The sequence below is a fragment of the Ischnura elegans genome, chromosome 4, assembly GCF_921293095.1.
Source record: "Ischnura elegans chromosome 4, ioIscEleg1.1, whole genome shotgun sequence".
Taxonomy (NCBI): Eukaryota; Metazoa; Arthropoda; class Insecta; order Odonata; family Coenagrionidae; genus Ischnura; species Ischnura elegans.
This window is the reverse complement of record NC_060249.1, coordinates 88,641,411-88,663,815: the sequence shown is the minus strand read 5'-3', so window position 1 is coordinate 88,663,815 and position 22,405 is coordinate 88,641,411. Positions and strand designations below refer to the sequence as shown.

The following is a 22,405-nucleotide window of genomic DNA, read 5'->3' as shown; positions in this document are numbered from 1 at the left end:
TTGTTTCGGGGTTACTCTTACGCGGAGATTGTCCCCACCTCCCACCCTCCGCACAAGTACGCCGAGCCTCCCACTCAGTGAAGGGACCTCTCTCGCGTCCACAAATTTATTTGCTGCTTTATCATTCCCTTGCCATCGCCACCAAGGGATCCTTTGCGTATTCAGTCCACATCTAAGCCCCCTCCCCCTTCTCCCACACCCCTTCTGGTCCTCCTCCCGTCTCCCCAAGCAACGAATTGTCCCCTCCCCAGCCAAAATCTCCTCCTTTTGAGCCACACTCGCAGCAACTTAACTTGGCGCAACTTGGTTTATTACGACCCAGGCCGATCGGTCAAGCATTCCACCAATCACAACTCTGGTCATCCCATATCCCTAGTAACAAGCTCTTAATTCTCCTGATTGGCTGCTTTCAGGTTCTCTCCCGCGTCTGTTCATCTCAGGCGACGTCATGTTACGCAAGCGTTGCAGTTCGCTTCTTCTGGTCCGAAGTGTAGGATGCAGTTGGTGATTTCCTTGTGTACCTTTCCTTCAGCTGGGGGCCGGTTCGTTTTGGTGCGATTTCTTGTTTTCGCTGAAAACTCGTTTCCAACAGCTGGGCAGTGTGTTGCCATCTTCTCTATTGATATCATTTTGGTTTTTCTTTATTTCGATGGCTCCTCTGATGAGTCTTGGATAGTAGCGTATTTCCTTTGTGATCTATCTTGCTTCTTCCACATTTACATTGTGCTTCGGTCCGCTCCATGTGCGTTCGGCGATGGCTGAAGTACGAAACTGCCTGTTTTTAATGGCTCTTCGGTGCTCTTGAAGACGTTTGGCCGTTGCCTGGCCGTAATCACTCTTCACCTCGTATACTCCTTCGTGGATGCTTTCGGGCAGTTTGTCTATGCTATTGCTGAGTAACTCTTCTGTCTTGGTGACGGAGGCGTAATTCCCCTTCCCAACCAAAACCTCCGCCTTTTGAGTCCCAATCATAACAACGTAACTCGGCGCAACTTGGTTTATAATGACCCAGGCCGATCGGTGAAGTATTCAACCTATCATAATTCTCATTTCCTCATTTCTAATCAAAGTCTCCTTCTTCAATACCGTTCAAAACAGCTTTACAAGACGTAATTTGGTTTATTATGACGTAGGCCGTAAGTGAAGTATTCCACCAATCACAGCTCCGGTCATAGCAACGAATTCTTATTTCCTTATCCCTATGACCTTTGTGCACCATGAAGGAGTTTCACCGTGTTACGCCAACCACTATCGCATTTTTCCTTATCCCTAACCAAAATCTCCTCCTTCATCCCCGTTCAAAACAACTTAACTTAGCGTAAATTGGTTAATTATGACCCAGGCCGATCGGTGAATTATCCACCAAATCACAGCTCTGGTCATAACGTGTCAACAGCAAAGAATTCTCATTTCTCCATCCCTAGCCTAAGTCTCCTCACTCATACCCGTTCAAAACAACTTAACTTGATGTCACCTGAGTTATTTTTGGGCACAAAAAAATACTGCCATTCTCCTTCCATCACGGCACAAACCGTGCAAATGCATCTCCACCTGAATATCACCCTGCGAGCAACCTATAGGATGTTTGGCATGGGGTCAACAGCATGCGACAGGATCGCCACAAGCAAACCACTCGGTCGTTAAAAGGCACTCATAATAACAAAAACAACACACGTGCATTCATGCAGGACGGTTTAACCCACACTGAGTGGTATTTGCATCGTGCAACACTCGTGGTATCGATTTTGAAGGATTTGGATGGTTTTTATGGCTGACAAAATTTTGTTTCCGAAGAATTGGAAGGACTCAGCCCACGTTCCTCACCCCAACCCCATGGGATGCAGCCTCACCATGTTCTCTTGCGTATTTAAACTCTCTCGATAGACAAGACTATATCAACTGCTACTGTTTGATTACAAGAGAAATTTGAGCATTTCTCAACTAATGACATTCCAAAGTCGAATTTTTCCGTTTATATTTGCGGTTAATCAACAGACACTTTTGTTAGTTTTCAACTCCTTAGTTACGCTAATTTGAGTTAAATTTAGCCGCTTCGAAGAAAGCTTTATCCTTCTTCTTCAAAACAAAAACTTTTTTGTCTCCCTCTCCGCCTCCCGCTGACCTTCCCGTCATGACCTCCACCTTTATACTTCTTCTCTCTCTCTGTCTTTCCCTATTCCTTATGCTTTCCCAACGCCCTCCCTTCTCTTCTTTCCCTCCCTGAATGTCTCTGCTTTTCGTCGGAACGGCAACAAATTTAGTGATTTCTTCTCCTGAGCAAGGTTTCAAGGAAAGCGCGGGTGAGGTCGCTTCAAGTCTTTCCGTCTGCAGCCAGCGGAATACCAAATCAAGGTTTGGGTGTGTTTAGGTAGCCATAGCGACGCGGAAGCTCAGGGTTGGGATATTGGCCGTAGGCCGTTCGCAATGGTTTTCCATTCGTAATGGTCATGCAGTGAGAAGTAAAATACTTTTTAAAATTCCACGAAATTCGTGGATTGATGAGGCATTTAACGCAACTGGTTTAACCGCGTCAAAAGTGCATGCTCCAATTTTTGTTTTCCCAAAGGCTGGTAGATCTCGGTGAACCAAATTTTTGCTTCATTAATTTCAAAAATATTAAACGTTTAGGGCAATATGTACAAAGATGTATAAGTAATTAAAGCCATAGGCGGATTTAGGGGGGGCACGTGCCCCCTTCCCCCCCTCCTAAACCTGCCTTTGGCCTTTCAAGGCTGATTTTTAATACGGTTATCATTACGTTCGTTTTGTTTTGTGTATTGCGGAGCCTCAGTCATTTAATTTCATACTCACAACTTTTAATGACTTTCATATGAATAGGTATAAAGAGAATATTTCGTACAGTAATTGTTGCATGTCATTTTTAATCCCAAATATGAGAAGACCGTTTGCGTGTAGGACCCTTGTGCCCCCCAGAAATAATCCTGGATCCGGCCTTGCCTGTCGGACCCTTGTGCCCCCCCCTCTTCCAGAAAAAAATCTTGGATCCGCCCCTGATTAAAGCCGTAACTTTTTATGTTGTAGAGAATACATTTCCAGAATGGTCGATTTCAAGGACTTGGAACTCATCAGCTGCAGCTTCAATGCCGTATTTTTTTAAGGAATAGAGAATATTGAATGCAGCAAATGGAGCAGTTTTCGTCTTGAATAGCATTTGAAATATGGAATGATTCACCCCATTTGAATGACTCCAACATGGAGAACGAGGATATAATTATTTCCCGTCGAATAGCATTAGTGTAACCTTCCCGGGGTTTTCACGTGGCTAAACTCTGAACTCTTACGACCTTTCGAGCTGCAAACTGTCACACATTCTCAAGGCAAAAATGTCCTTGCACATGTTCTGTCAATACCTTGCACTATCTTAACCTTGAAGCAAATCGCTCGTTGAAATGTCGGCAACAATTACTCATTTAGCCCCGTAGAAATTTCACATATCCTTCTGAAGAAGTATGTACCCTACATAGGAACGCGGTTGTGTTGAAACCAGTCGATTTATTTATTTATTAATCCTAGAAAATTTACTAAGTTCTGAGGTTATTCTAGCCATGTTAAAGTGTTTACTATTCTACAACATTTTCGTTATATTACAGGTTTCACCGCATTGTGGCGTCTTCAAGCATATTAAATATGTTGCATCAACATGAATTTAGAAACTTCCACAAAGTGAATTATGATTAGCTATACATCTCAATGAACCCTCTAGCAAAAAAACGTAACGCATGTTGGGTAAAAGACACAGTTAAAAAAGTACTCTCACAGCACTTGAATTCGTATTGACCCTACCATCTTAATTTCTCTGAATATTTATGATTTATTTATACTTACGGTGTTTTTTTGCGGATTAAACATGGTTATGATAGTAATGAAAATGAAAGAATCAGATTCGTGTAAAATTTGGAATTGACCTATTGAAATAAACGCGAAATAATTACCAACAATCACACCATATAAATGGGAGAATTCTAGTGTGTGAGCAGAGTATATTTTTCTTCTTAACCATCAGTACCCGCTTCAAGCCCTCTGCCAGTTTCGTTCATTGGAGGGTTCTTTCTCCTCTCAGTCATAGCTTTAACTCGCTCATCTTCCATTTAACTCACCATGTCCTCTAATTTTCCTCGTCGTTTTTGTTGCGTAAAACTGCAGACTCCATCAATGTCCACGTTTTTATCCTGATACAAGCGTTATTACCCTCATTCCTGTTCCCTTCTTCATATTCTACTTAAATCCGCGTCTTTAACTCTCTGGTGTTTGTGAAAGCCTCTTTTCCTTAAGCTTTCTCCTCGTTCTTAATATCTTAACAATCGTTCCCATTATCCTCATATGTACTGCGCTATCTGTTAACTGTTTTGTTCTACTTCTTGCCCTTCCGACTTTTATAGTAAACCTCGATTTCTATGTCCTACTTCTTTATCCCTGGTTGTTTCTGTTCGTCATTTATCCTGAGGAATAAGTTAAGATTTTTTTCTTGCAGTATGTACCTTCGAAACCAAACATCTATATCGTCAGAAAACGTGAATTGATAATTTTCAACGATTATGATGTCTTTATAATTCATAATACCCTAATATACTTCCGAAACATACGTACCTAATTCTAAATTAATCTATATAGCTTTAAATCTATAGACATAATATCTATGTGCGAGAGCCAATTTGATGGTCGACCAATCTAACTTCTCGGAAGCCGAAATAAGTGTGTATAATGATGTTAAAGGCATTCTTTCTTCTGTGAATGACTGCTTTTTCGTCTGAGGCCTGACTGATTAGTAAGCTTAATTCGAATTGATTCATTTCGTTTTACACAACAATACATATGGTCACCGGTGAAGATGGTATGGTATGGTATTTGGAGGAGGCGACCGACAGCTGAGGTCATTTGCGCCATGGGGAAAAGGTATGGAAGGAGGGGTGAAGAGAAACACGGCGTCGGCATTAGCCTGCTCTCAACGAAAGGCGCCAAGGGGACCACGGCTTAACGTCCCATCCGACTGATGGAGTGTTGCCATTGAAATGTCCTCCACACAACACTCAAGCAGGGATCGGGCAGTCTCTGAAAATTCTCTGCCACTGCCGGGATTTAAACCGGAGCCCGCCGGGTGGGAACCCAACACTCTAGCCACCACACCAACCCGATCCCCCCCGGTGAAGATGCATTGAAGTATTTTCTCCTTACTTGCATCCGATTCAGTGGTTGGCAATGTGACCCTTTGAAGAGACTCAACTGTCGTTGATCCTGGGTGTGATAATTTTTATCAATTGTATCTGTTGATAAATCATGATAAGTCCGTGATCATGATGGATGACAATTCACATTATAATTGTTAATGCTAATTAGTCAGGGCTCTTTCTTCTTATCAGAACTAGCTATTGGTCTCCATTGTCAATATTTGTTAGCCAGATATTTTCAGGATGTGTAATCATTTTTGTTGATTTGCTTGTGTTACAAAAAGGTAGTGACGTCACCTCTTTTGTTTTTCCTCCATAGTGTCCTCGCTGATGTCTATCAACAGTGCGTCTCCATACAAAGGTTTCGACCGAGCGTTCTGCATACGAATGAAGTCTACGCTAACCAAAAGGGGATGCCACTTCAAATCTTCAGGGTACAGGGTGAGTATGAAAAATTAATGCATCATATTTATCGATTATTCGCAATATATCTCTGTAATTTCATGCGCGGACCTTGAATAGCTTCAAAAATTATTCCGTCAAGTTAATAAATGACGTTTCACTAAGCTGTCCGCTTTCGTATGTCTAAAATTAATTATGCCTTGGATATTAAATAATTTTAAAGAGAGACACTTTATGTATTTAGCCCCACATTGAAAATCACACACTAAGCTAAAAAATTAGGTCATATTAATTCAGGCATGCACTCTGATATCAATGTGATCACATCATGGAGTGAAATTATGTATTTCAAATAAGTCGTTGTAACCTTAGCTAACAATTTATCTTCACCTAATTGCATGCTCTGATTGGATATTTTTCTAATTTATTTTTCATATTTATGTGTGTAGAATATACGATTTGCAATAATTTACACTGAACCATTCCTATTTCAAATAATTATGGCCACTTCCATGTCAAGGGCTCTTTCTCCAGGTAAATTAGACAATTCCACGCTAATGTGTTCTTTGAAAGCGAATGAAAAGGAATTTTTTTGTTACCTTATATCACTCAGATCACTAAAATGTCTGGCTGACTAAATAGTTTCACATTGTTGGTGATATACTACATTTACCTGGTGGAACTACCTTTGGCATGGAATTCAGTGAAATAATTTGAGCAAACCCAAAAAAATTAATGTCTGTAGTCCTTTCGCTGTAAATTAGAAGTGACGTTCGCTATAAATTGTGAGAACTACTTCTCCCAACCCCATTGATTGCCTCTTCGGAGAGAAAAGGGACTGAAAAATTATGTAATAAGGCTCTGTAATTCTAAATTTACTGCCAATGGACTATGGACCTATTTATTTATCAAATAGTGGCCATGAGAGTGTGAATACAGAGTCATACAATCGCGCGCAAAATGGAAGGTTTTGGTGTTCTATCCCAGACGCCTTCGAATTCTTTTTCAGCAAACACCTACGTCCAGGAGGGATGGATCGGGGAATTCTTCCAATTACCAGGTACCACCTGAGTAGTATTTCCCTTTCAACATATTTGTAAGTCGCCACACAAGTATGAAAATTTTAGGCGCCGATTGGTCCTATCGGTAACTTTTTCGTGTTCCAATATCGCCCCAAATATCCCACTTTTTCGTAGAATGATTACCCCTTCACAAATTCAACTTCCGAACATAATTTGTTTTATTACATGTTACTGGCAGTATGTTTATAATTTGTGCCAGCGTTTTTCCTTCCGTTTGATTGAGTGCATTAAAGTTAGATTTACACCATGAATAGTCTCTCTTTTTTAATATTTTATTTTCAATGTGGGGTCCGTAACGAGAGCTCTCTTATTAATCTTTTATGGTCATCGTACGCTAATCATTAATCAAATCCGTACAAATCGTGTTAGCATAATTAATAAGTGCATTATAAAACTTTATCTTTGCTCTTTTGCATCAGTTCTTTGTAAGGGATGGCAGTTAAGATGTAACGCTTTGCGACAGTGACATATTTTTTTATTTCCGCTATAACCTGTTCCATAAAGTATTAAGTCACGTGAAAGATCCACATTCTTGTACCACACATCAACGGGCTGTAGTGGAGCCCTTGGTTAGCCCAGCTCTTAACAGACGTCCCCCGTATTAGGTGGTCCTGGTGCTATGCCGGCTTCGACCGCAGTACAGCTTCGGCCGCGGCGGCGCTGCCGGCAACAAGTCCCCGTCTCCGCCGCTGCTCGGGATGGTGGCGCTGGCCATAGCGCTGCCTCCCCCCTCCGTCCACGAGATCCGACTGGAGTCGGACATGTTCGTCACCAGGGTCACGTTCGACTTCCGGATAGCGCACTGTGAACCCAGGTGGATTATACATAATCCTTACTTATTCCTCTTCCATTTCCTCACCATCCAAAGCCTGCATTCACTCTTTCTTTTCCGCTTATTTTTCTTTCTTTTCATTTCAAGACGTCATCATTCTAATGGGGTAACCATGCCATTTTTCAAATGCTCCTTAAGACGAACTCTGCCCCATTTACTGCATGCGTAAAATTCCCTATTCTTTGAAAAATACAACATTTAAGTTACAACTGATTTCAAAGCACTTGAAATAAACCATTCGAGAATTTTATCCGCTCCAACTTTTAAAGTTACGAATTTAAATGTTTATAAATTTTTTACATGTCGTCGTAAACGTTTAATATTTTCTAAAGTAATGAGGCCAACATTTAGTTTACCGAGTTGAGCTTTTTTCTCGCCTTATGAGACACTAATATAATTTTATTGTGGAATATCTGATATGTGATTAAAAATGGCATCCTCATTTTCCATTAATAGGCGTTTCTTTATTCATTCCTGCTCATAGTTTACTTTTATTCTACGGCTATACTTTCTTTATGCTTTAAATTACGAAATGCAATTTCGAAGAGCTTCAAATTGCCTTATGCTAATGTGGCACATAAATATTTGTATCAATTGATTGTTAAATTTTGTGTGCATTAAACGGTAGTGAATCATCAATCTTCATTTTTTAAATTTTTTTTTCATGAAAACAGAAAATTACCTGTTGCATAACCGTGTCTCTTGATTCTAAACTTAAACTTACATAAACACATACTTTGTAATGTCATCTCATCTTTTCTAACCCCTATAAATACATTTTTACATACCATGATGTATGCATGTATAATAGTATGTAATTGATTATATCGCATAGGCCTGGTCAATTGCATTACATTAATATTGTTATGTTTTCATAAAGCCTTCGATTGCATGATTTAAATGTTCTAATTTTTTTAGAACAGTTAATTGAACTTTCAAGCCCATGAATGAGAGTTTTTCCTTACAATTTAAAATACAGATCTTAAATATTCTTCATTGTATCGATTTTTTAGTCAGTTAACTTAATAAACTAATTAAGTAATTAATAACTAATCAAACTTATTTACTAATATAATTAAGTTACTGACATTGTCGCTGTTTTTGTGAGGCTCAGTGTTAATTTAAAACCAAATTAGTTCAATTCAGTTGTTTTTTCTGAATTCATTAGTTTTTTCTTTAAAGTAGCAGTTTCAATTGAATTACGAAATACAATTTCGAAGAGCTTTAAATTGACTTATGCTAATGTGGCACATAAGTATTTGTATCAATTGATTATTAAATTTTGTGTGCATTAAACGGTAGTGAATCATCAATCATCATTTTTAAAATACTTTTTTTTCATGAAAACAGAAAATTACCTGTTGCATAACCGTGTCTCTTATTGATTCTAATTTCTCAGGGTGAACGAGCTTCTTGACTTCACTGCGGACGAATTGACCGGTAAAAACCTCTATTCCCTCTGTCATGGCGAAGATGCTTCCAAACTACGAAAGTGCCATGTAGACCGTGAGTAACTATTTTTGCCGCGTTATAATTATTATTTACTTTTAGTATTTATCAATATCCAGTAAAAATTATAAATGTAAAATTTTCCCTCTCTACAAAACGCCTTATTAATAATAGGTGGAATGTTGATAGATTTTATTGGTCGTTTATGCATTTCAAAATTGATCTCATTTAATGGCTGAAATTGTACAGCATCTTGCGCACGATGGCAATTTCTTATTCATTTGAAGAAGATTGCGCTGCGTCAATTGCACCACATAATTATCAGTCCTGAAAAATTATACATGTGCTCACATGCCAAAATAAAAGTTAATATTTTGTCATAAATTATAGTGATTCAAGCAAGTAAGATTTAAGAAAAACTATTGGTGATGAGAACTTTGCCAGTTTAAATTATTATGACCAGATTATGTATTTATCTTTATTATGGAATCTCACTATTTTTAAAATAATTTTTGTCCATTTTTGACCCTCTATGTTTTCAGTTTTCCAACTATAAGACAATTTTGTTGAAAGATTTTGGCAATCATTGTGTCAGCTTTTTAATATTTCAAGAGTGTTATTTTTATTTGAAAATGTGCCCATTTTAACGATTATCTCGATGAAAAATTTAGATAATTAAAGAAACATCGAAGACCTCTACCTATTTTGTCAACATTTAGCATGAAAAATGTGGGAAAGTATCAATTATTTGCTTAAATTTCACTGACGACAGCAAATTTGATATCTATGATTAAGTATTAATTATTTCTATATTTAAAAAAATTATCTGCTATGACTGAAAATCCATTAATGTGGTATATTGTACCGGTTTTGTTTAATTTCCAAGCGCTAAATCAGTCAAGCATTAACATGGTATTTTTATTTTCTCATTTCCTCTAGTGATCAACAAAGGCCAAGCAATGAGTCAATATTACCGAATTATGAACCGCCATGGGGGATACACATGGATTCAGACCTGTGCAACGGTTGTCTGCAACTCCAAAAATGCTGATGAGCAAAACATCATATGCGTCAACTATGTCATCAGGTGAGGGGTCAATTATTTCTACTTACAATTAGTTAAAGAATATTTCGTATCGTAATCAGTAACCTTCCTATTTTCTTCAGTAAATATTTTATAGTCTTAATTATTGAGAGTGTATGGAAGAACTGCTGCACAAAATGGATTTCAATTCAATTCGTTTAACATAAAATGAGAGATTCATCCAGGTTTGCTTCAAAACCAGTATTAGTTAGTAATATAATTATAATTCTTAAAAAGTTAATTCGGATTGAACCTAAATTAATTCCTAAGAATTTAGTTCATTCATGGCTTCAGCCTTATTTTCGTATATTTTTTAGATAATTTTTCATATAAAATAATTATTTAATTTCGTACGAATGTTATCATTTTTTAGTTTTGAAAGGAAGTTCTCATTTCTTTAACTGCTATTCCGCTGTCTTCTCATTTTCCTAATGAATATGTCATTTCTTTCCAAAGATTTTGGCAGATATTAGAACATTGTGGTGGCTAAAATATTCCCACCCTGTGGGTCTTAGTTTCACATTCTGCCAATAGTAGACATTTTCAGATTTTTCTGTCTGTTGAATGGGGCCCTTCATTGTCCTTTTGGCGACCTTTATTTAGGGTACGGTAATACTGATGTGGAGTTTCTCTCCGCCCTTCCCTCCTTTCCCTCCCTCATGGGGCTAATGACCTTAGCTGTTAGTTGCCTCCTTCAAACAGAAGTGTTAAAAAAGATTTGGGCACTTTTTTGTCTCTATTTTTCATTGTGTAATTGGAGATTTCAGGCAAGAATATGTGGAAGAGATGCATCGCTTCACTTGTAAATGAAGACCACTTCCACTCCTAAAATTTTTAATACGACCAGTTTTGGTATGATGCTATTAAAAGTGTTTCTTTGTTTAGCTATGTTAGAAGAGGTAGTTGTGCATATTTCTCAAATAAAATTAACTTTTACATTTAATACTACCTTCATTATATGTGTGGTGTAAGTAAGAAGATAATGAGGTCAATGGGATAGGCATTAAACCGTTCTAGGATTCTGGGGGATACCACTACTTCAAGTGTTTCCTTTCTGAATTTTTTTATTAATTTAACCTTCTCAAAACTGTAATAAGTTAACCCTTTTCAAAACTTTAAGTAAGCCTTATTTTTAACGACCCTTTTGAATGATACTGAAAGGGGTTGCCTACTCTGTGTGAGTGGTGGTTGCCATCAGTGGCGCAGCAAGGGGGGGTTTTAGGGGATAGAGCCCCCCCATAACTCAGATAAAATTTAATCCATTTTACTTAATTGGATAAATGTAACTTATAGGATAGTGTGAAGATTAATAAAATATCGCTCAGAAAGCCTTAAAACTCACCGTTTTAAACCATTTATCTTAAAATTTTTCTGGGGAAGGCCACCCGCACCTCCCGTATTCCACACCCCCCAGTATTATTTGCTGCCAAATCCCCCCCCCCTAGCCTTAATTCCTAGCTGCACGCCCTCCCATCTCAACTTAGATTCATCAATTTTTTCTGGGGGGCCTTGCTGAGGGCCTTCCGGTAAGGGCCTTCCCCTGGTCCCAACTAGCTACAACCATGGTCAAAAGGGACATTCATTTCATTGATTTTTGGTACTAAAATAAGTGTGATCCTTAATGTTACTCTATCTCTTGTAGCCGGAAGGAGTATGGCAGCCTGGTGATGGATTGCTGCCAGTTGGAGGGTGAGGAAGGTGAGGAGGGTGAGGAGGATGAGGAGGAGGAAGAAGAGGAGGAGGAGGAAGAGGAGGAGGAGGAGAGGCCTCAGGGACTCGTGAAGAGGGAGGGAGCGGACCCTGAGAACGGCTCACCCGATGGAGATCGTGGAGGTGTGTATTACTTTATGCTATATTTCTTACACTTATATTTTTGATGCTCCATTATGAAAATATATTATTTATAATTTTTTGATAGTTGGTGATATGTATGCGTTTTCTGGTATTGTTCTAAGTAAATATGTAATTGAAAAATGGGCTGTTTGCACAGTACATGTGATGCTATTCTGGGCATTGCGTTTCAAAACATCTGCCTGGTATGATATGCTTGCACATACTTGATATTATATTGTTTTTCAATATTTGACTGCAGAAGCCCTTGAAAATGACATAGAATGTAGAATCCATGGTTGGTAGTGGAGTTTTATGTAAAAGTGTGAAAATTACCATTTCCAGTTTGTATATTATCATGGATATATATTGCATTTCCGACAGGTACAGCCCGACACAATTTCGTGTAGTTGCATGTGTTTGAATCACAAGCCCATTTATATTTCTTAGATTTTGATTACTATCTACATGTAATTACTTAAGTCTGAGTCTCTGTGTGTATATTTATGTGATTTCTTAACTTTCATGTGGAATCAAACTTTATTTTCTCTCTGAACATCATTTGTTAATGTTAATAACTGGAAAATTATGAGATTTTTGTATAAAAATTAGTGGGAATTCCTTTCCCTGAGAAAAGATTGACTTCTAAATTGTGGCTGGTTCTATCATACATTTCATTTGGGCTTTGATGGGGAAATAATGGTGGAGGATTTCATTATTACCTTTGGCATTATCAAAAAATAAAATAAATGGAGATGCATTGGAGATAGGACTTCACTTTTTTTATCAACTCTAGTTTTTCTATCAACTCGTACCGAGAAAAATGGTGAGGTTCTAAAATGGTGTTCTTTGAGTCCCTCTGAAAGGTATCAATTGAGAGGGTGAGAAGCCAAGGGTTACAAGTGATATTTTTCTCAACAGGGTTAGGTAAAGTTAATTGTTCGAAGAAATACAAAACTTGGTTGCCATGGGATATGAGTGAGTTTCTGTTCTGTGCTAATATCGAGTGGAAATTCAAATGCACTGCTAAATATCTAATTGATGTGGTTTGTTTTCTATACCTAATTTCTGTACCTAACACTGCACAGAAAAAATAAATCACTTGTACCCCTTGCCTTCTCACCCACTCAATTGTTAATAAAAGTCAAGAAAAATTTAGACCGATAAATGGTAACCAGGGTATGTGCTTGTATTTTTGTTTGCAGAGGGGAGGCGAAGTGGAGGTCGCGGTGGTCGTGGTGGTGGCGGAGGAGTGGATGGGCCACGAAGGGGCTCTTCCCCACCCCCTGCACCTCCTCCGCCCCCGCCCTCCAACCTGGAGGAGGAGGAGGACGCAGGAGGGGGGGCAGGAGGCGGCAGCGACAATGGGGGTGGACCCAGGCGGATGGACCCACAGATGCTGACGCCACCTGCCGAAACTACTGCGAACCAGGTAAAGGACGCCTTCATTACGAGGTACAGTTGAACTGCCTAGGAAGCATTTCCAGTGCCTAATCCCTCTCAGCCTGTGTTACCTCGTTGTACCTATCACATTAACACAGCATGCTAAGAGGGAAACTGTCATATTGGGAGGAAACTAAAAATCTTAGCCTATAACATTTTACCAATACCCCAGTTGAGTAAAATATGCTTTCCAAGGCTGTACCAAGGGAGTGCAGGCTTTCTTACTGGGCAGGTTAAGGTACTGAGCATGGAGGGGATTGGGTAGAGTTTTTATTTGCATTTATACACTTTAATTTCCTTCTTTGCCTACCTTGTACTTGCTTACCCGCCTATTAAAAAGTGCGGCCTTGGGGAATAGATGTTATTCAACTTCTGCATGGCTACATTTATTACAGCAAGTCCCTCCTTAACGATGGGGTTAGGGACAAGAAAGTCCATTGCTAATCGGGACCCTAGATTTGGGTTAACTAGTATTAATGGCTAGCAACCCTAATGGTACATGGTTTCTTTCTCTTTCTTGTATATATCTGTAGTGTTTGCATGCGCACTACTATTCATATTACAGTGTACTGCTGTAATTACAGTGTACTGCAGTTTGCAGCAGCACACTGTACTAATGCATATTACTGTGTACTGCTGTACAGCGTACTGCTGTAATTTGGTATGTATTTTCTTTAAAAGTTAATACTTAAGTATATATGGTAGTATATAACGTTTTTTTATAAATGAAGTCCATCATAACTTTGAGCTGTCGTTAAACAGGTCGTCGTTCAGTGAGGAATTGCTGTAATTGAAAATACCTCAACATTTCAAATTCTTCATGAAATAGTGGTCTACTAGTATACCTTCCATCCTCACCAAATTAGCTTCAAATATTTTAAAAATGCTTACAAAATTACACTAGAACCTACAAGACCCTTCAAAGTGAGGTGCAGTTGAACTACCTAGGAATCATTTCCTGAGTCTCTCAACTCTCTTCATAATTGTATAATTTTTGCCTTACATAGAAATTTTCATGCCTGGGGGGCACAAAAACGCTGGAAATCCTTGCTTATTTTGTCTTGATAAATTTTATAGTAATAAAGCCTCTTAATATATTTCCACTTTAATCTCCAGAAGAATTAACGAAGACCTTCTACCATATAAGACTTAACAGCCAAGTTCTCATGTGGAGGGCACTTTTTTTGCCTTTATATATTGCATTAAACAATGTAGCTTTTGAATGTACTCAAGATATTTGATGGATGTTTGAATATCAGGAGAATTGTAATCATTCTACTCTGAGATTTCAGTATAAAAACGTTTATTGAATCTTCAGTGAACAGAACAACATAAACCACAATTTAAAAACCATTATTGAATGACGAGACAGAATGCCCAAATTTATTGAAAACATGAATCTCATACTAATAGCAGAGTCATAGAAAAAGGATATTTGGTCCACTAGAGCCAGGTGTGAGAATCTAAATAACACCTTCGTCAAAGGCTTACGCTGCACTTCACATTCTTTAGATACTCTCATTCTAACTCCACTTGGCTTAGAAGGAGGGGCTCGATGTAGTTGGCAACTCCAAGCATTGAGCGGTTTGATGCATTTTTTTCAAAGCAGAATCATCTTAATAAAAAAATAGCTCTGTTCACCTAGTTCTGCTCTGATTGAATAGTCATAATTTTTTCATTTTTCCACCTCTGAATCTTTACTTGTATGATTTTTACTCTTTCACTGCCATAGGAAAAATGAGTCAGTATATCGGTCCAGCCACTGTTGACTGCCAGTATAATTATTGGCCATAGACACATGCAACAAATGAAGTGATTCATTGTAATCTTATCAGAGAGGGACAGTGAATGTTGCGGTATTTGATTCTAAATTTGTACTCGTGTATTTAAACCATTGAAACTGTGCCCTTTGAGCATACCAGCGATTGACGGGTAACCCTATGTGACTAAGGTGCTTAAAATCATTTTAACCCCATTCCATTTCCTCTGCGGCCCTTGAATGCATGTTTGGCTTGGGGATCCTGTGCAGTTAAACTTCTCTTATCAGCATGTAGTGTGAATGAAATAGAGTTTAGTTTGGGACATTATGTAGTGGTAGCCTTTTTTCCTAGGCCTTGCATCACATAGCCATGGCTCTTGGAATAATTACTTGTAATAATCTTACATTACATTCTTAAGAAATTAGTTCTTAGTTTTTTCATTTTGAAGGAAAAAAATTGCTTTCTAACTTTCACAGCTACTCTTCAAACCTGTAACATTACATACACATGTTCTTGTCATGCGGGTGTATAATAACAAATAACTAAAAATTTCTCTAGATATATTAGCTGGTAATAATCTTTTACAATTATTTTTATTCTAAATAAATTAATTCCTATTTATTTCATTTTGAAGAGAAAAAAATAATGTTCTAACCCTGATAGCTTCTCTTCAAACCTGAAGCATTACAGTAATGATTTTAAACTGTACCAGGTGTGAAAATGAGAATAGCACTGAATGCAAAGACCTACATCACACTTCTTCACATTTTTAATGTGCATTAGAGAAGTATTCTTTAGCCATATTCCCAGTGGAGCCACATTTACATGTATCTGATGTCTTATATCCCTGTTTTTTAGGAAGGGAAATTTTAAAGCTATAACTTAAAGCTCAGCAATGGAGGAACTTTGGAGTTCTCATCTCAATATTTATATCACTGAAAAAACATGCACTCGATGGCCCTGAATCAGATATTGTTTTTATCTAGTTCTGGGAAAAGAACTTCTTGCAGCTTATTGTTAATCTTTACCTGGCCACATGGATTTTTTAAGTCATTCCACCATTAAGGTGGGTTACCATAGAACCTTTAGCAAATCACCTTGGCCTTGCTAATTGATCATAGAAGCAGTCAAAATATGTTCTTTTCATGGAGGTTATATCACATAACCGTTGCTCTTGAAATATTTGCTGGTGATACCTAATCTTAAATATTTTTATAGTAATTATTTTATTTAATATTTAATTTTTTAATTAATTAAATAGTTCTTAGTTTTTTTCATTTTTTTCCAAAAATAAATTTCCCTCTTCATTTCTTGGGAAAACCTATTCCTTTTCATTCTATCTATACTTTACTATTATCTTCCTCCGTAGGCGGATCTAGGTATCCTTGTGCCCCCCCAGAACATAAATCTGGATACAGCCTTGCTTGTGCCCACTCCAGAAAGAAATCTTGGAAATCTAAATGTTTCCTCTTCTCAACCGCCATGTCTAGTGCTCCTTCACTTCTTATTGACTCTTTCCTTTACACCTCCCTCATTCTCCTGCCAACTTTTACTTTCAATGCAGTTTTTTTTCTCATCCTCCCTCCTGCATCTATGTCTCTGCATTCTGCATCTATGTCTCAGTGCTACACCTATGCAGGGACGTGAATATCATATTGAAGGAAAAATTATATTCTAACTCTCATAGCCACTCTTTGAACCTGAAACATTACAGTAATGATTTTACACCGTGGAAGGTGTGAAAATAAAAATATCACTGAAGGCAAAAGCCTATATTGCACTTCACGTATTTTGAGCATGCATTCTGAGCCATCTTCTTCTTTAGCCATTAACCTGAATAAATTAATCAATTATGAGTGAATTAGGATAATTTATAAATTCCAAGTGCTACACTTAATAATGTAGATCTCCCAATACAGGTAGAATGAATTAAAAAATCCATGTGTTGTGGTAAAGATTAACAGTGACATGCCTGTACTTTTTACTAGGATAAAATGATCGTCTCATCAACTCCTTGGTATTTAAAAACACCAAATTGGCCAACGCAATTCTTTTCCTTATAGGTATTCTCATTGCTCTCTTTTCCTGTTAGGTGCTCCCCAGACAGTTGAACTGCTACACCTGCTTGCATCTTAAATAAAGCCTCTATGTACTTATTAGCAATCATTTAATTATATAAGGGAACTCAGTATGTAAGGGAGTCGAGTTTGATTCAGGATGAAGACTTGAGAACCTTTCTGGAATGACACCCTTGTTCCAGGGTAGGCTCTATCGCCCCCCATCCAAACTATCACTCATTGAAGTGATAATTCATAATTGATATGAAAAATTGTGCATAATTCACTTTTTACTTGTATCTTATTTCCATGGTTTAAAAATAATCATGTCATATTCAGGTAACTTTACAGAGTTTAATTTTTACTGGGAGAGGGTGTTGTGGTGAATTGGCAGAGGTGGTGAGATAAGTTAAGGTTTGGGTAGGAACAGGTGTAGGAGGATGAGAATCGTTGTTTTTCTGGAGGCATTTCCCGGAAACATTAAGAGAGTAATCTTCTTAAACCATCCCCTTCTTTCCATTCCACTACCATTTCAACTCTTTCATATCTACATGATGTATTGCAAATAAACTGCAAAAAAACTTACAAAACACAAATTTTGTTGAACTCAGGTCACAAATAAATGAACCAGTCATTAGATAATTCGCATTATTTATAATTTCCATGTATCAAGTATTATCCCCCCAAAAACCCCCTTCATCCCATATCCTACCCTCCTCTACTATAGCTCTCTTATGATTTCTCTCTTATGATGGATAAGGTGAAATAGGTGCAAAAAGTATCTTCAATAAGCTACCAAAGAAAAATTTGCTATTAGAATAACCATGAATAGATAATCTATCTGTTTCGGGTATGCATTTAGGATTTCCCCTCCAATATAAGGATAATTGAAGCGCAACTTCATTTGCAAGGGTCAAAAAGATCAAAGTTAAACCGATTTAAAATGTTGTAAACGAGACTTTGAGCTATAAGTGTGGGTAATGAACATGCCAAGTGAGCTGACCACACGCACGACGTTTATCTCTGCTTAGTTGGTCACCCTGGACGGCTCGCGATCACGTGATGGCGTACGACGGGAGAGGAAGCGCCGATGGCGTCGCGGAGACAACGACGCTTCATCCTGCGATGACGACGACGCACCAGACGCCGCTGCTGAGGCCGCTCGGCGCGCCGATGGTGGCGCCGCCGCTGCGGACGGACGCGACGACATCGCCGCCAAGCGTCTAGCGCTCAGCCCCGACCCGGCCTCCCGCCTCGCACCCTTGCCCCCGACCTCAGCCCCCTTCCTCGACGCCCCCGCCGCCCCCACATACGACTGCCCGCCATCGGATGTCGCCGCCGCGCCCCCGACCTCCGCCCCCGGCGTGGAGGGCGTGGGAGGCGTCCGGGCGCTAGAGCACGCCATGTCCAAGCACCTGCCCGGGGGCAGTTCGCCCGCCCCCGCCGCCTCCAACTCCCCCGGCCCCGAGCCTCCCCCGTCCCTCGCCTCCGGGGGCGGTTTCCCGGGGGCCGACACCCTCCTCCGCCAGCACCACCACCATCAGCACCAGCCGCAAGGCAGCGTGCACCACGCTCCCCACTACCCCGCACCGCTAGGCCCCCCCTCGCACCAGAGGACCATCCAGTGGAGCGGTAACCCGCCGCCCCCCACCCTCCCCGCCTCCGCCCTCCTCCGGCAGCTCTACGCCAACCGCGAGAGTGTCATCCGCGCAAACGTGCAGGCCCACGCGGCGGCCGCTGCCGCTGCGGCTGCAGCATGCGCTGCCGCCGGGCGCCTCTCCTCCCCCGCCTCGGCCTCCTCCCCAACCTCCGCCCCTTCGCCCACCGCCGCCCCCTCGCCCAACTCGACCGCCCCCGCGGCCCTATCCGCCCCCCAGCACGCAGCCCCCGCTTCGCACCTGCCCCCGGCCTACTACGGAGAGCCCTCCCCCGGTGGAGGTGGGGCTGGAGGCGGTGGCGGAGACGGTGGCGCAGCCTACGGCCAGCAGCCACTGGGGGATGTCTTCTCGCCCCTGTCGTTCCAGGGGTACGGCCCCGAGTTCCACTCAGCGGCGGCCATCACGCCTCCTTCGTCCGTTTCCCCGAGGGAGAAGGCGGCCGCCCAAGGGTGCTTCTCGGAGTATGCCCCGGCGCACGAGGCCCCCAGGCTGCCCCTCAAACCCCACGCGTACTCTGCCATGTCGGCGGAAGCTGCCTCCTGCCCCCCGCCCGCGCCGCCTGCACCCTCGCACCACCCGCACCACGGCCATCAGGCGTCCTACGTGGTGGATAACTCTCACGGGTTCTACGCGCACCACCATCTCTCGGCTGCTGCGGCGGCAGGCTTCCACCTCTACCACTCGGCCGTCAACAAGGGTCCTCCTGCCCCCAACTGGTATTCAACGGCTTCCTAAAACTGCTCCTTGTGTTTTGTGAACTGTCAAAAATAAGTCACAACTCCACTCGCTCAGCTTGTAAGCTGTTGAAGAGGCAGTGGGGATGATGGATGGTGACCTAAATCACTTATAACCTATCATTAGCAGCGGCGAATATGATTAGGAGTTTGGTGGTGTTCAGTTGCCTCCATGCAATGGGAGTGCTGTTATTAAGTCCTCTCTGTAACAGTCGACCCTTTGGAAATATCGTCCAGTGATTTCCAGCTATAACTAACAATTGCTGCTACTGTTCAATAGTGCAGTATTCCCGTTTCTTCCGAATGTGAATCTTTGGCATGCTTCCTCTGCGAGAAGATTTCGATTTGGCAGTGTCTACTGAAAATATCAGGACTGATTCCAATGGTCTTAATCGCCGATTCATTTTGGTACATGGAGCAAGTAATCAATTCCTTAGGAAGGTCTCGAAGCAGGAGAAACTGCAGGGGTCTGTTTTGCTCGTGCTAGATCAGAAAGACTTGAAAGTTGCAGCTCAAAGTTTCATGAACATTGGAATGAAGATAATTGTGATAAGTCTTCAGATTCCCTTACCCATGACTGTCATGTGGTGAGAAGTGTAGGTGAAATTTTAACATTTAGCTTATTACTAATGAACGTTCATGAGGGAAATAAACATCAGTATTGATGATCACTTTACATTCTCCGGATGTAGTCCATGCTGACAACTGTTGAGTGGTAGCATTGGCATGAGATAATTTGAGCAATTTGAGGGACATGGTGCTCAGTGATGCATATCAGATACCTAGTGAAGTTCTTTTGAATCACAAGAAGAATTTTTCATCTCATTCCATTATTGCGGAGAACATTTGAGGTCAAAAACAATTTTAAAAGCTCACATTTCATTATACTTCAGTTTGATAGGCTAGTTGAAGAAAAAAAGGTTTTTATTGTATGTACGTATGTAGATCGCATGCTGTAAAAAAGTTTGTGTTCTGAAGCTGGGTGGAACAAGTGCTTAGCCCAAAACTTAGTTCACTTAACACATTTGAAAAAGGCATAGTTGGTCATTTATTAGTATTTAAGGTAAGATTGGGTTTTTCTAGCAAATGTAATGTTAACTGAGATCCAGTCGGTTTTTATTAATGTGAGAGCCTATGTGTCTGTAAGTGTGGGTTGCTCTTTTTGAATAGTGACCAAATAAAGATTCGCTTGCAAAATCAAAATATTAGCCAACATTGAGCTCTAAGGTTGTTCTATTCTGTGTGTTGGCTTATGAATATAAGTTAAATGTGCAATAGTAATGTTAACATGTAATGTTGAAAGTTTTTTCGGGACTGAAAATATTCCAAGAAGGTGAGGCCAGCGAACTATCCATAATGAGCATTGAAATGGAGAAGTTTTTGAATTTTATGTGCATTCGAACTCAATGTGGAACTTGATAAAACATTTTTTTTTTCTTTTCAAGGAGAACAATTTTTTTTCTTTATGCAATGAATTCAATAGACAAATTTATTACAAGAGGATCAGTTTTTAACCGAGCAACTCACTATACATCTAAAAATAAAGAATGCAATGTTATCAAGAGAGTAAATTCATCGTGTGAGAGGCATTGCATCTTGATTTTTTTCTCTGATCAGGTCTAGGTGTAAATATTATTTCTGTGTCCAAGTTGCACGTCAGACAAAACGGAAAAGTATTTGAGTGGAAAGAAAGTTAAATTCGTTTAAAATATTAACCTAAGAGCTAAGTGAGGACTTTCACAAAGGGACGCCTGCAATCTAAATTAATTGTTAAAATATTTCGTATGAGTGATTGATGATATGATTAAGTGAAAGTGGTTATTGTTTGAATTTTCCTTTTTTTATTCAAAGCATTTTAAACGGTGTGGTGTTGTTTGTTGTTGATTTTGTTTTTAAAACAGTATGTAGGACAGTTGAAGGCGATCACAAATGAATGCAATTCTGTCAGGATTTACACCTGCTTACTTTAGTTTTGTGATAATAACCAAGCCTTTGTCTACGTTTATTTGCTTATAAAATGCTATAGGCTTGGAGAATTGTTCTGCATAAAATTTCGAAGCCAAAATTATTATAAGTTTGTTAATAATAGTTTATATTTAAAAATTTTGTGCAGATATCATTGGTCTTATTTGTAAAAAAATCTCTGTTGCAAGAGTTTAAATATTTAAAATACTGAATCAGTTAAGTAGTAAGCTACGTACTGTATTTTATTTTATTAGTTATGATTATTGAAACTCATTTAATTTCTTTTTTCTATGTGAAACGATGTAATTGTTAGTGGCCACTACCACATACTTGATATTCCATTTGATTACCTTGAAAAGTGTTGTACATCTCTCAGCAATGACAGCATGGTTATGAAAATTAAGTTCATGAATGTTATTTCAATGATGTTATTTATGATTCTATAGAATTTCCTGTGGGCAGGAGTATTTTTTTGATAGGAAAACATGATATGTGACAACTTTGCTCTGAATAAAAAATGAAGACCTTTAATTATTGCTTATAAGTATTATTGAGTATTATTGGTTAGCCTTTCATTATTGGTTACAATTTAAACCCTGTTTTGCAAAGGAAAAAACGTACAAATTGGAATGTAAGTACATAATCCATGCTTTTGTAACGCCTATCGGAACCAATGCCAATTCTGTCAGGACGCACACATGCTTCCTTTTGGTTTTGTGATAACCAAGCTTTTATCCAAGCTTAATAATTATTATATAACGCTATAAACTTGAAGAATTATTCTGCATAAAATTTTGAAGGCAAATTTCCATTTTTTTTACAAAATTATTTATGGATAAATTTGCTGATATAATATGAATCACTTCGATTATCGTGGGGGAAGCGATATGAATGTAATTTTAAATAAGAACGCTCCATATCAC

General features: G+C 39.5%; 1 protein-coding gene across 1 annotated transcript in view; it reads left to right on the top strand.

Moving 5' to 3' along the window:
* Positions 1-21,985, top strand: part of LOC124157750 (protein trachealess-like) — a 712,144-nt gene extending 690,159 nt beyond the window's left edge. Inside the window, exons 8-14 of the mRNA XM_046532749.1 lie at positions 5,506-5,627; positions 7,276-7,484; positions 8,902-9,008; positions 9,891-10,038; positions 11,678-11,868; positions 13,071-13,297; positions 18,157-21,985. Coding sequence (XP_046388705.1) covers positions 5,506-5,627; positions 7,276-7,484; positions 8,902-9,008; positions 9,891-10,038; positions 11,678-11,868; positions 13,071-13,297; positions 18,157-19,518 — 2,366 coding nt within the window. The 3' untranslated portion in view covers positions 19,519-21,985. The remainder of the gene's footprint in view (positions 1-5,505; positions 5,628-7,275; positions 7,485-8,901; positions 9,009-9,890; positions 10,039-11,677; positions 11,869-13,070; positions 13,298-18,156) is intronic.
* Positions 21,986-22,405: the final 420 nt, after the last annotated feature.